We start from the raw sequence: 12,336 nt of genomic DNA on the forward strand, positions 1-12,336 counted from the left end.
TCGCCCGCCAATCAAAAAAACGCCAGCAATGTCGCGTCAAGTGGGATCTCATTGTACCTGTTTTCTGGGATTAAAAAAAGGATACTTTGCTATTTTAATTTTAAAACTTTACGCTGAAATAAACGTTGTCGGTAAAACGTTGGCAAAGATTTGGAAGCGAGCCGTAGGAGAAGCTGCCGCTCGGTCAGCCATGCCCAGCGCACAGCAAGAAAAGAGGCTCTGAGGAGACTGGCTTATAAACGCGCAGAATGTGCGCCTGAACACTTCGCTGGGTCTCTGTGCCGCGGGGCGCCCTTCAGAGTCATTAGATAAACTATAAAAGGCATTCACGTCAACACTGCTAAACATCTGTTAAGGAGGGCTACTTTCAGTGGGACCTGCTGAACCTAAAAGGGAGCGATTTCAGGCGCATCTTCGCTTTAAGTGTGAAAAAGAAAATGGAAGCAAGTGCTGTCATAAAAGACTTGAACTGGGAATGGGGTGGGGGTGAGGGTGGGAGGGGAGGAACTGTTTATGATGGCAGCAATAGCCATAAAAGTGAGGAGTTGTCCAGATTTGGTGGGTTGGGGGTTGCACTCAATAGCCGCGATTCCCCATAAACACCTTTGTCTGCGGCTCAAAGGCCTGACCGTTTTCCAAGCAGTGTGGGGGGGCTTTACGGGAAAGGAAAACCGTGGCTCTGTTTCTGAACCCATATTTCACACCACCCAGTTTCGATCATGTGATCTTATTTGTAGTCCTGTCTCGTCATCTTGACGTACCTCCATCCGTCATTTTCCACGGCGCCATCCCGCCAGCTGCTGCTTCGGTCCTCTCCGCTGCCCACCGGCTGAGCTGCGCAGTCGCTGTGTCCGTGGGCTGCGCATACACAGCTGGCACAGGCAGACAGTATCAATCAATCACAGATCAGATGCAGAGAATCACACCGACAGATACCCACCCTCTCGGTGAAACAGCGACCGATTACACATGGCCCAGAAAGTTGCTGACTAGAGACGCCACTGGCACAGACAAGACTTGATACGCAGACCGTAAGGTACATCCATACATCCTGCTTCAGTCTGTACTGTATTCCCTAAGGTCCCTGACCCTGGTACTGTAGAGTCCTAGGGCATGCTGGTTTTTATTGTTACACAGTACTCAACTAATCAATTAAACCAGTTTAAGCAGATCACATTGCTTTCCAGGTCCAGGGTTGTCCAGCCCTTCTGTACAAGCTACTTACATACAAGGGTTTTCAAAATTCCCACTCCAACCCAGGCAGATGGGGTCCAACACATGAAAAAGGAAAATACACATTCTACATCCTAAACTCAAAATCTTCAGTTTTCATCTAGGTTCAGGTTTTTAAAGCACGATGGCCAACTATGAACAAGATGCAACATCTATCTTATGTTGAACAATTTTATACAATTAGAACGCCTGCATCACAAAGAGATTTTTATGCTTCCGGAACCATTTTCAATGCATTCAATAATGCGCATGTAATTTTTGACACTGAGCTAACCGATGACCACAGACGTGGATTGAAACAAGAATCAATTATTTTCAACTAACTGTCAATCAGTATCCAGCTGGGAAGCTGGGAGCTTAGGATTTCTCAAGATGGTAATACTGCAAGGAAAGCATTTGTTCCATCTGAAATACTTCAGATTAGTTTCAAGCTCTAGATACTGTAGATATGCGTGCCAAATGGAAATTACAAGGTGAACTATTTTGAGCAACTACGTAAGTCTCAGTGGAATCCATACAGCGTGTATTATAAATTTAAAGAGTTTTTCGGGTCAGCAAGTAAACTTAAATTCTTAACAGACAAGCAAGCTAACCATTAGCCATTGTGCCAAACCTGATGCTACACTAATTTAATCTCACAATAAAATTAATCATTCTAAATTACAATGAAGTAGGAGGCGATGAAGAGGGATATGAACAGCACAGTAAACCGCATGATTCCAGTGTCAGTTCCAAGGAATGAAAGGTCCCACTTAATTATAACTACCTACTCACTATGCAACTTCCGATCCATTGGGAATCAATTAAATTGAGCCATCGCGGATGTGCTTGGTCAAATAAAAAGCCATGGAAATGAAGCAGGAGGCCAGGGGGACTGCTGGTGGTATCCCACGAGGCACCGGGATGAGGCCTTGTTAGAAGACAAGGGTGCAATAAACCACTGAGCAAGAGATGCGCATAAAGAAGGGCGACTGTTCGAAATGAGGGAACAACATGTGCTGTAGGTCACGCCTTCAAAGAGCCACAATGATTTAACCATTATTAGAGTCTTAATTACCCCTAAATATCAACAGCTATACTAATGCAAATAAATATTCTAAAGCAAGCTAAAGTTAAATGCACAGAAGAAGTAATCAGAGGGGGAAAATTCTACATTTGTGGTCACAACAAATTTTTATTAAAAATGATCTTAATTATAAGGTATGGTAAAAATGCCTATACATTTCACATTTTCATAATTGAATTCCTTGAGATTTCATATACTTACACTTTTTTTTAACAACACTCACATTATTATGCACCAGGTTAAGAAATTAACTTAAGAACTACTCTAAACTGATCATTCTCCAGAGGAGTAATATTAAATTCTGTGTTTCCAACAAGCTAGTTCAACAAATCTGACAAATGTGAGCAGGCTACAGTTCTCATCTTATGATAAAGTCACTCCACGTCGTTTGAATGAGACATAAAAGGTATTAAATGTGAGGAAAGTTTCAGAATTTACTCAAAATAAATGAGCATCAGAAAATACAAATCAATTCACCAATTGAATTAGTAGACCCGTAATAACATCAGCTAGTTACCCGTTTCCTGGGTAACCCGGATAAGGCCACACCATACCACAGAACTTGAACAGACCACACTCACTTCAGGACAAATGGACTTTATAGCCAATGAGATGTCTGACAAACAATGACGCAAATGAGCCTATTTCTATTCCCTCCCATTTCTACCAAGCACTATTTCCAAGAAGGCGGAAGAACTTCCTGCACTGTCCTGCAAGATTTTTGCTAACCGTAAAGGCAGTTTAGTGTTAAAGCGACTCCATACAGGTAAGCTTTACAGTTTATTCATTCAGCGAACACTTTCATCCAAAGCACCTTACAACACGAAGTGCATTCAAAAGTAACGGTGTCGTGGGGTGGGTTATGTGAACAAGGTCAACATAAAGTCTGAAGTAATGAGTGGTTTAATAGGAAACACATTGTACATTATTGTCTTATAAAGTTCTGTTGCGAGTGTTTCGACGTTACTAGAGTTCAAAGGTGAACACTGCTGAGGTTTTATTTAAGTTACATTTCAAGGGTTTAGAGGGGTCTTACAGTACCACAGAAATGACAGAAATTCCAAACTGTGAACTTGGGCTGACCCATTCTTTGAGACTGGACACGATTTCCCAACATTTGCTTCCCCATGATAATAATGACACAAATATTTCCTGGGTTCCTGGAGTCAGCTCAAACCAAACGTGTGCTTGTGCCCTTCGCAGTCTAAGTTCTGGCCTATGGAATGAGTAACACACAAGTAATAGAGCTTGAAAGAGGGTAAAATGCAACTTCTGGTTTAATAGAAGGTTCTAGTACATGTGTCCAGTTCAATTGTCTCATGTTATTATGGCAAAACCAGGGATATCAAGGTAATGAAAAAATATTCACACACAATATTTGAAAAATGTGGAATCACCTTTAATTTACAAACTGTGACAGGGTTTCAGTCCCAGAGCAAACGCAAGCCCTTGGGCCGCTTGGTCGTTTATCGAGAATGGCGAGAACGCGTTGAAAAATACAAAGCAAAAGCATTTCTTAAAAAAAGGTAGAAAAGAATGACAACTTTAATGTTACACATTTCCAAATCTCTCGGCCCTCTTCCGCTTCTTGGCCTGGGATATGAAAAGACAAAGAAAACACACAAAAAATAGATTAATTCAACAAAAGTCAAAGGTTCAAATGAAAGCATAACCGTCACATTTAGTGTGCTTGATCTTTAAGGAAACCTCTGTACAGTGCACAAGCATGGCATTGCCCGTGGCAGCAACTGGCACCAGTGATGCCTTTACAGCCAATACAAACCCTGTTTCACCCTGGCAGTCTGTGCACAGCCAATCCAAACCCTGTTTCGCCCTGGCAGTCTGTGCACAGCCAAACCAAACCCTGTTTCACCCTGACAGTCTGTGCACAGCCAATCCAAACCCTGTTTCCCCCTGGCAGTCTGTGCACAGCCAATCCTCACCACGTTTCACCCTGGCAGTCTGTGCACAGCCAATCCTCACCCTGTTTCACCCTGGCAGTCTGTGCACAGCCAATCCAAACCCTGTTTCACACTGGCAGTCTGTGTACAGCCAATCCTCACCCTGTTTTACCCTGACAGTCTGTGCACAGCCAATCCTCACCACGTTTCAGCCTGGCAGTCTGTGCACAGCCAATCCAAACTCTGTTTCACACTGGCTGTCTGTGCACAACCAATCCTCACCCTGTTTCACCCTGGCAGTCTGTGCACAGCCAATCCTCACCCTGTTTCACCCTGGCAGTCTGTGCACAGCCAATCCAAACCCTGTTTCACCCTGGCAGTCTGTGCACAGCCAATCCAAACCCTGTTTCACACTGGCAGTCTGTGCACAGCCAATCCTCACCACGTTTCACCCTGGCAGTCTGTGCACAGCCAGTCCTCACCCTGTTTCACCCTGGCAGTCTGTGCACAGCCAATCCAAACCCTGTTTCACACTGGCAGTCTGTGCACAGCCAATCCAAACCCTGTTTCACACTGGCAGTCTGTGCACAGCCAATCCTCACCCTGTTTTACCCTGACAGTCTGTGCACAGCCAATCCTCACCACGTTTCACCCTGGCAGTCTGTGCACAGCCAATCCAAACCCTGTTTTACCCTGACAGTCTGTGCACAGCCAATCCTCACCACGTTTCACCCTGGCAGTCTGTGCACAGCCAATCCAAACCCTGTTTTACCCTGACAGTCTGTGCACAGCCAATCCTCACCACGTTTCACCCTGGCAGTCTGTGCACAGCCAATCCAAACCCTGTTTCACACTGGCAGTCTGTGCACAGCCAATCCAAACCCTGTTTCCCCCTGGCAGTCCAATCTAGCCAATCTAAAGCCAGCACTGGGCTTAGAGAGCAGGCACACATCCTTATCTTGCACAGCCAGCGTTTCCTGCCGGATACAGGCCTCTGGTGAAAATTGGGAACCGTACCTCTGAGTCGTCTGGACCCACGGCAGCCGCGCTGGTGAGGATGCCGAACCTTTCCTTCCTCTTCTTCAGCTTCTCCTCATCCTCGACCTGTTAGGGAGAGAAAAAAGAAGAAAAAAAGAGAGAAGCATTAAGACCGTGGTCGGCACGCACCTGCCACGTACAGCAGGTACACAAATGACCTGAACACCAAAAAGCAATGGAAACAAAGCTGAGCTCAACTTTAGGGGGTCAACAGCTGAGAGATGGTGGCGGTTGTGGTGTGGTGTGGTGTGGGTGTGGGTGTGTGTGTGTGTGAGGTGAGATTGGTAAAGTTGTGCCGTGCCACGAGCAGCCAGGTTCCAGGTTATACGAGGACAGAAGCTTTCTCCACACACACTGAGTTTTGGCAAGACTGCCAAACGAGGAAAAACTGCCAGATTACAGGTCACTGGCCGCACCCTCCAATAACACAACCCCCCCCCCCCCCGCCCCCAACCACCGCCCATCCCCAGCATCCGCCTTCCCAGCGGACGACCGAGACCGAAGGGCGCCAAACAACAGCGCTAACGGGCTAAACCGGTCATCGGCTGGGGCTTCATTTCAAACGCCTGCTACTTCTCCACCGGGAACGCCAATACATTTACTATTATTTTATCACCGTTGCTACTGCTGCTGGGAGTAGGTGACGAACTACTGGTTAACTGGGAAATGCAAAGAGGTGCAAGGTGATGAGGAAAAACATTCCCCAAACCTACAAGGGATCCCACAATGCGAGCCCAACTCCAGATTGAGAGCTGTTCTGAAAATCTGCGAAACAAGATTAGAGGTTTCACAAAGGCATAACTCGTAAAGACTTTGCGAGTAAACCGGCGCAATGCAGGGCGAATATTTGCAGACACGGTTCCCGCCGCTGACGAGCCGCGGAGGGCTACGGCGGAGCGAGCGCTCGGCGCTGCACAGAGGAGCACTGTCGCGGCCTCGCCGAATCCCTCAGATCGCACACAAGCACAAAAGGAGGAACTCGTTCTGGCAGCCAGCGCCACATAACTAATAACATGACAAAACTACCAATGCCTTATTTTCCCAACAGAAAAAGGGTCGGCAATGTCTTTTTTTTTTTTGGAAACAGATGCCGTTTTATAGCGAGGCAATAAAAGGCGGCGATTCTTAAGCCACGCAATAAGAGAAAAGCTCTGTGTGCCTCCATAGTTCACATGGCAAATTCTCAAAGAGCAGCAGGGGGGGTCACCCCGCCCCCCCCACGTCCTGCGCCGGGCCGGTGCCAGTGTTGATACAGTGCTGGCCAATCTAATCCTGAATGTCAGGCCGCCGATCTCCCGAGATCATCGGGTTCATTTCTGTTGGCCGCGCTTGTTTTTTTTTTTTTTTTTTTCCTTTTCTCGCCGTGTTTTCTTTTCCCTGGAACAATATTCCTCCAGATCCCGGGCCTCGGCGAGCGGGAGTTAATCTCTTCGGCCTCCCTTTTTCTTTTTTCTCTTTCCCCCTCCGCGCAGAGCCGTTTGTGGAACGGTTTTGAATTAGCGACAGTTATTTAAACCAATAAGCAAACCGGCGGGAGTTTTCCCCGAGCGTCCAATGACATCTTGCTTTGTGGTTTCGGTTAGCGCTCCTGCTCGCTTAACGCCTCGTAGCGCAGTTTAACATCTTAAGGTTCCCGCAAAAAAAGAAAAAAAAAAAAAGAAAAGAAGAACATTTCCTGAATGTCTGAATATCTGTCTTGGCTTACCAGCCTCTCACACCCTTTTTCATGGACAAGCTAAACTGTTTACATATTGAATAATAGTGTTAATAATCTACACTTCAGGCTGTGTCCTTGCAATGCTCCAACAGAGAAAGAGCACGTGGAGGGTTTTTGCAGTGAAAAGCCCACTCTGGTCTCTTGATGACACTGCAGACAGGGAGCCATTCAGAAGCGCTGTCCATTCGCTGCGGCGTGTGAACCTGCCGTTAACCCTCTGCAACCCGTCACGGGGGCCTTCATTATTTTTCAAACATGAGGAGCAGGAGGACAGATGGCCCCTGGTGGACGAGAGAATGGCGGGGAGAGAGCGAGCGGGAGAGTGACCGCTTCCTGTCAGGTGAAGACGGGCCTCGGCTACCGCTGCTAGCGTCCTTTTGTATTCAAAGAGCAGCAGAATGAAGACTCGCCGGTCTGTCCACCCAACCCCCCCAACCCCCCCCCCCCCCGCCAAACAAAAGCAAAAAATATAATTAAGGACAAACGAACGGACAAGCGCATTTTCTGCATGCGAAATGATGAATGACTGATGCCGGTGAGTCCGTCATTTACCCCGGCAACCAATAAATTAATTTGGCTCATTGCTCTCACTTCGATTCAAATTATAGTATGCATGGGGTAATGCAAAAAGGGGGCCTTAATTGTCTTTGTTAGGTGCGAGGGGCTGAGAGAAACGCAAGGGGACACAGTTCAGATGCACCAGGGGAATTCTAGTAACCCCCTTCTCAAATTCAAATTGTCCAAGAAAACCCCCCCCCCCCCCCCAAAAAAAACCCAGTGATTTAGGTGCTGGCAGTAGCCTTTGACAAGATATAAGAGCTGGTGCCTAGTGGTATAATGAGCACTGTAAAGTAATAAAGAGAGGCTCGATCGGCAGTATAGTCTCAGTGGAGAATGAATGGCTCCAGGTGGCCGAGACACTCTACAGTAAAAGGCTACGTGACAGCTGGGGGGGTGGGGGGGGGGGTGGGGGGGGTGCGTATGTGAAAATCTCAGAACATTGAGCCTTCTCACCGGGATTAACTAATGAAGGAAACGGCAACTTCCCCCACATCATCATACACTTTCCATAATTCGCTGGCTTTTATATACGCATGAAGCATATATATATATATATATATATATATATATATATATATGCATGTGGCACTCACATGAAAAGCAATATTCAAAATTAAGAACACCCACATTTAGTAAATATAGAAACATGCAGTCACACGAAGCATAAATTCAATGCTTAGATAATGCAATCATGCGATTGCTCCAGGGACCTTTTCCACTTTAAAGAAACAGGGCCAAAGCAATTCTGTTCACATTCCACGTTGCGTGATTTATCGTCTGTTGCAATGTATTTACAAGGCCACCATACAGAGTGCTGATCTCTAACGTCATTCTTCCGGAAGGGGGAAGGGGGGGGGGGGGGACTTTGCTTCATCAAAATCAGTAAACCACAGTCATAATTTAGAAGTCCAAAAATGTGCCTTTTCCAATGAACAGCACTTCCGGTACCGAGCGGAACAGGTGTGCGCACAGCGCATCTCTATATATAGAAGGCCTGGAGAAAGCCGATGTGGTCACATGGCTTGCACAGCTGCGGAGGGGAGAGAGCTGCGCCTCGGTCTGCAACGTAGCGACGCGGCGCTCTCAGGCTACGCCGACGACGCCCTGCACCCCGGATTCCTCGCCCCCTTCTCCTCACCTCCCACCCTGCTCCGCCCCGTCACACACTCCCGTTACAGGGTAACGTGGGGCGTTCGTACTCGATTCGTACAGAACTTCCAGAAAGCCCTTGTGTGCGTTGCCCTTCGGATCCAGGTAGGCCCTTTCAGATACTTGCATATGAAACAGCTGCTTGCAGGAGTTTCACAGTCTGTTCGGTCTTTGAATCACCAGATTTTCGATAGATTTCGGTAGCCCTTCTGCAACTCTGCAGGGAACATCCTAGTTTCGGGTTAATCCCGAACCCGAAAGGCCAGAAGGACTCCAGCCCAAGTGCCAAAAAAATAAGCGCTCGGTAAAGGACACCCAAAGGACGAGCGTCAGGCGAAAGCGCTTCTGCAAACGCACTCGTGGGAGGTGCCCAGGGAGGGAGAGTCTTGGGCGATGGGGGTTATTCCCCGCCTCACTGCAGATCAGCAGCTCCTCGGGACAGTCCGGCTGGTGCATCCTGCCTGGCCCAGAGCAGGTCCAATGCAGACCCTGGGGGCGGGGGTGGAGGGTTGGGGGGGGGGGGGTGGGGTACTGCACAGCCCAGCCAGTGGACCGCAAAGTGGAAATGGAGTGCCGGTCGACTGCGTATGTTTGAGGGGATGGGCACGCAATTGTCCCCTCTCCAAAACTGACGAAGGACGTTCCCGGCAACGAGAGGCCTACCATTACGACCGTTAAGGTAGATTAGCTATCGGATTAGCAAAAATCATTCAGTCAGCACATACGAAACAAGAATGACAACCTCCTAGGTTTTGCTCACCACCATTAACCCGCTGAGAAACTAGCGCCTCCATGCCACGGATATAGACAGAACAAGAAATCAAATATTTACTTCAGCTTCGTAACCGAAATCACCCTGGGGGTATACCTGCGGTGTAAGACCTTTGTCGTAAGATCATATTCTCCTTTCTAGGTTCAGAAGGTGTGGTTACAGTTTGATATTTCGCAGGATTAGGTGGGCAAAAATAAGGAAATATTAGAATTTGGAAGAGGGACAAAATATGGACAAAATAAGAAAAAGGGCAAGGGTAGCATGATATTTTCACCTGTCATAACTCAAATCTCCCTTATCACCTAGGTCTACAAAACAGTGGAAATCCAACCAATAATCAAGCAGGTTTTAGCCCAACATGAGATGCATCCATTCCATCTCAATGACACACACATTTGTGGATTTAACAGAGGCCGTGTACAGCATCTGATAGGAGTCAGTTTGTATTCATAACGAATGCCAGAGTAGAACCACTGATCTGGGATCAGCTCTCCCCTGCCAATATCCCATCCTCAGACCTCATGATCTCAAATGTTAAACTGATCCTAGATCAGCACCGCTACCCTGAGATCTTCCCTGAACATGGGCCCCTGATATCTTACTTATCTCTGAAGCCACATGGATTCACACTACTAAATCTACTCAATCTACTAAAAATGCGTCCTCATTTGAATGAGCTGCATATTTATGTTACTTTGTCCAATCCAAAGCAGTTTTCTCTTTTGTATTGGCCATTAACATCGTTATTCATCATTTTGCTCTTTCTTTAAGCTTGTTTTATGTAAAGGAAGAGCGTCAGCACTAGTAATTGTCCACAAAAATGCTACGATGATTGATACAGGAATTAGGTAAACGACTCTTTCCCTTATATATATGTATATATGCAAAGGCGTATTATGCATATTTATGCAAATACAATGCATAGAATCTAGAATTAAAACTGATTGGCTCGCTATGGCCAAATTGTTCTGTGAAGCGGTGTTCTCCATCACGTAAGCAAGCGGGTGTTACTAATTATGATCTCCAAAGTTCAGGGCTGCTGGCTTCAAAGGCACCTTGAACAGTCATCTATCTGGTCAAGGAGGAGAAACACAAAGAAAAGGGTTTGGCTGGATGCACCAAGCATTTATCAACAGTCCTTGACATACACAGCTTTATTTTCCATCTAACATTAAGCTTAAAACCAAAGCTGAACCTCTGATTATTTATATATGTTAACGGAAAACCATTAGATTGGGTATTGATAGTTTTCCCCATTGATATTGTCCCTTGCGCTCCCTCAGAGTACCCAAAATCCACACCTCTGAGGGTACTAAAACAGAGGATATGAAAAAAGCTGAAAAACTGCCTTCTTGACTGGACACAGCAATGCAGCAAGCTCCCAAGACCCTGAGATATGGGGAACATGGTACAACCACATGATAGCTGATTTGTAAACTATATACTATAATGCAGTTGCGCATTGAAGTCCAAACCCTGTCCTTACTCCTCCCAAAAAAGAAAAAAAAAATCTGTCCCTCAAGCTGCAACAAAGCTACTCTGATTTCAATTGCTAAAACCAGTTTTCAATTGACCTGAAAGCACAGCCGTAGATTGTCAAAACTAATCTTAGCATTACAGAGAACAAATGCAACCCCAGAGGTCAAAGGTGAAAGGTCAGAGAAAATTCTGACAGGAACAAGGAGGGGGGGAAAAAAACAAACAAAAAAAATTCTTTAAAGGGCAACATCTTATTTTGCAAGTTCCGCACGACCACATCCATTCTACGTTTTCTAGAAAGTTCTTTTTCAAAGAGGGACCGCTTACAATCCATCGAGATATTAGCATGGAGAAGGAGCACGGGAGAAGGTGCGAGAAGTTTAACAGGAGTGAATTGCAAGCTGTTGGTTGATTACCCTCCCGATCGGGAGCAGCAGGCCCCTGCTCTGTCCACTGCCCCGTGCCCCCCCACAACCCCAACCCCCCACCCCCCAAATCCCCCCAAGGGAGGAGGCCTGCAGCCTGGCAGCCCCACTAAATCAACATTGTTATAATGATGTGTCACACTTGACCCCTAGCAGCCCCAGCCCCTCACGTGTGTGTCAGGCCCACAATGAGCAGCCCTCCATCTTTAGCACCTGGGTGACACATTTTGATTCATGGGATAGCCTGGGCCCCGTCAGAGCAAAATTACCCCTATCAAAATGCCAGGATCTACACATTCATCAACTCCACCTCTGGCCCCCAGCAACACTCCTCCTCATTCAAAATGTGTCACAGCCATTTAAAAACAGTGAATTAACTCACCCCCCCCCCCCCCAACACCCCCCTCCAAACCCCTCAACCGAAGGCCCTCCAAACACAGCCTGTCACGGCCAGCTCGGCTTCTCCCGGCCGGTGTGTTTGGAACAAAAAGTTCAGATCTCCCACAGCTCTGTATCAGTCAGGCGTTATGGCCTGCCCCTCTCTCTCACTCTGCCTCTCTCACTGCCCCTCTCTCTCTTACTCTCCCACTGCCTCGCTCACTGCCCCTCTCTCTCTTACTCTCCCACTGCCTCGCTCACTGCCCCTCTCTGCCTCTCTCACTGCCTTCTCTCTCTCACTCTGCCTCTCTCACTGCCCCTCTCTGCCTCTCTCACTGCCTTCTCTCTCTCACTCTCCCACTGCCCCTCTCTCCCTCGCTCACTGCCCCTCTCTCTCACTCTGCCTCTCTCACTGCCCCTCTCTCCCTCTCTCACTGCCCCTCTCTGCCTCTCTCACTGCCTCAGTCATTGCCTTCTTTCTCTCTCTCTCTCCCTCCTCCACTCTCACTGCCCCACTCTTTCTCTCCCACTGCCTCTCTCATTGCACCTCTCTCTCTCCCTCTGCCTTCTCTCTCTCTCTCTCCTCCTCCCGCTGCCTTCTCTCTCTCGCTATCTCC

General features: G+C 47.3%; 1 protein-coding gene across 3 annotated transcripts in view; it reads right to left on the minus strand.

The window, feature by feature from the left end:
* Positions 1-3,558: 3,558 nt before the first annotated feature.
* sarnp (SAP domain containing ribonucleoprotein) overlaps positions 3,559-12,336 on the minus strand; it is a 32,310-nt gene continuing 23,532 nt past the window's right edge. For all 3 annotated transcript variants that reach the window (XM_035387077.1, XM_035387075.1, XM_035387076.1), the window contains 2 exons: positions 5,218-5,304; positions 3,559-3,892 (listed from right to left, as the gene is read on the minus strand). In XM_035387077.1, coding sequence (XP_035242968.1) covers positions 3,851-3,892; positions 5,218-5,304 — 129 coding nt within the window. In that variant the 3' untranslated portion in view covers positions 3,559-3,850. The remainder of the gene's footprint in view (positions 3,893-5,217; positions 5,305-12,336) is intronic.

This window comes from Anguilla anguilla, chromosome 13 (assembly GCF_013347855.1).
Source record: "Anguilla anguilla isolate fAngAng1 chromosome 13, fAngAng1.pri, whole genome shotgun sequence".
Lineage (NCBI taxonomy): Eukaryota > Metazoa > Chordata > Actinopteri > Anguilliformes > Anguillidae > Anguilla > Anguilla anguilla.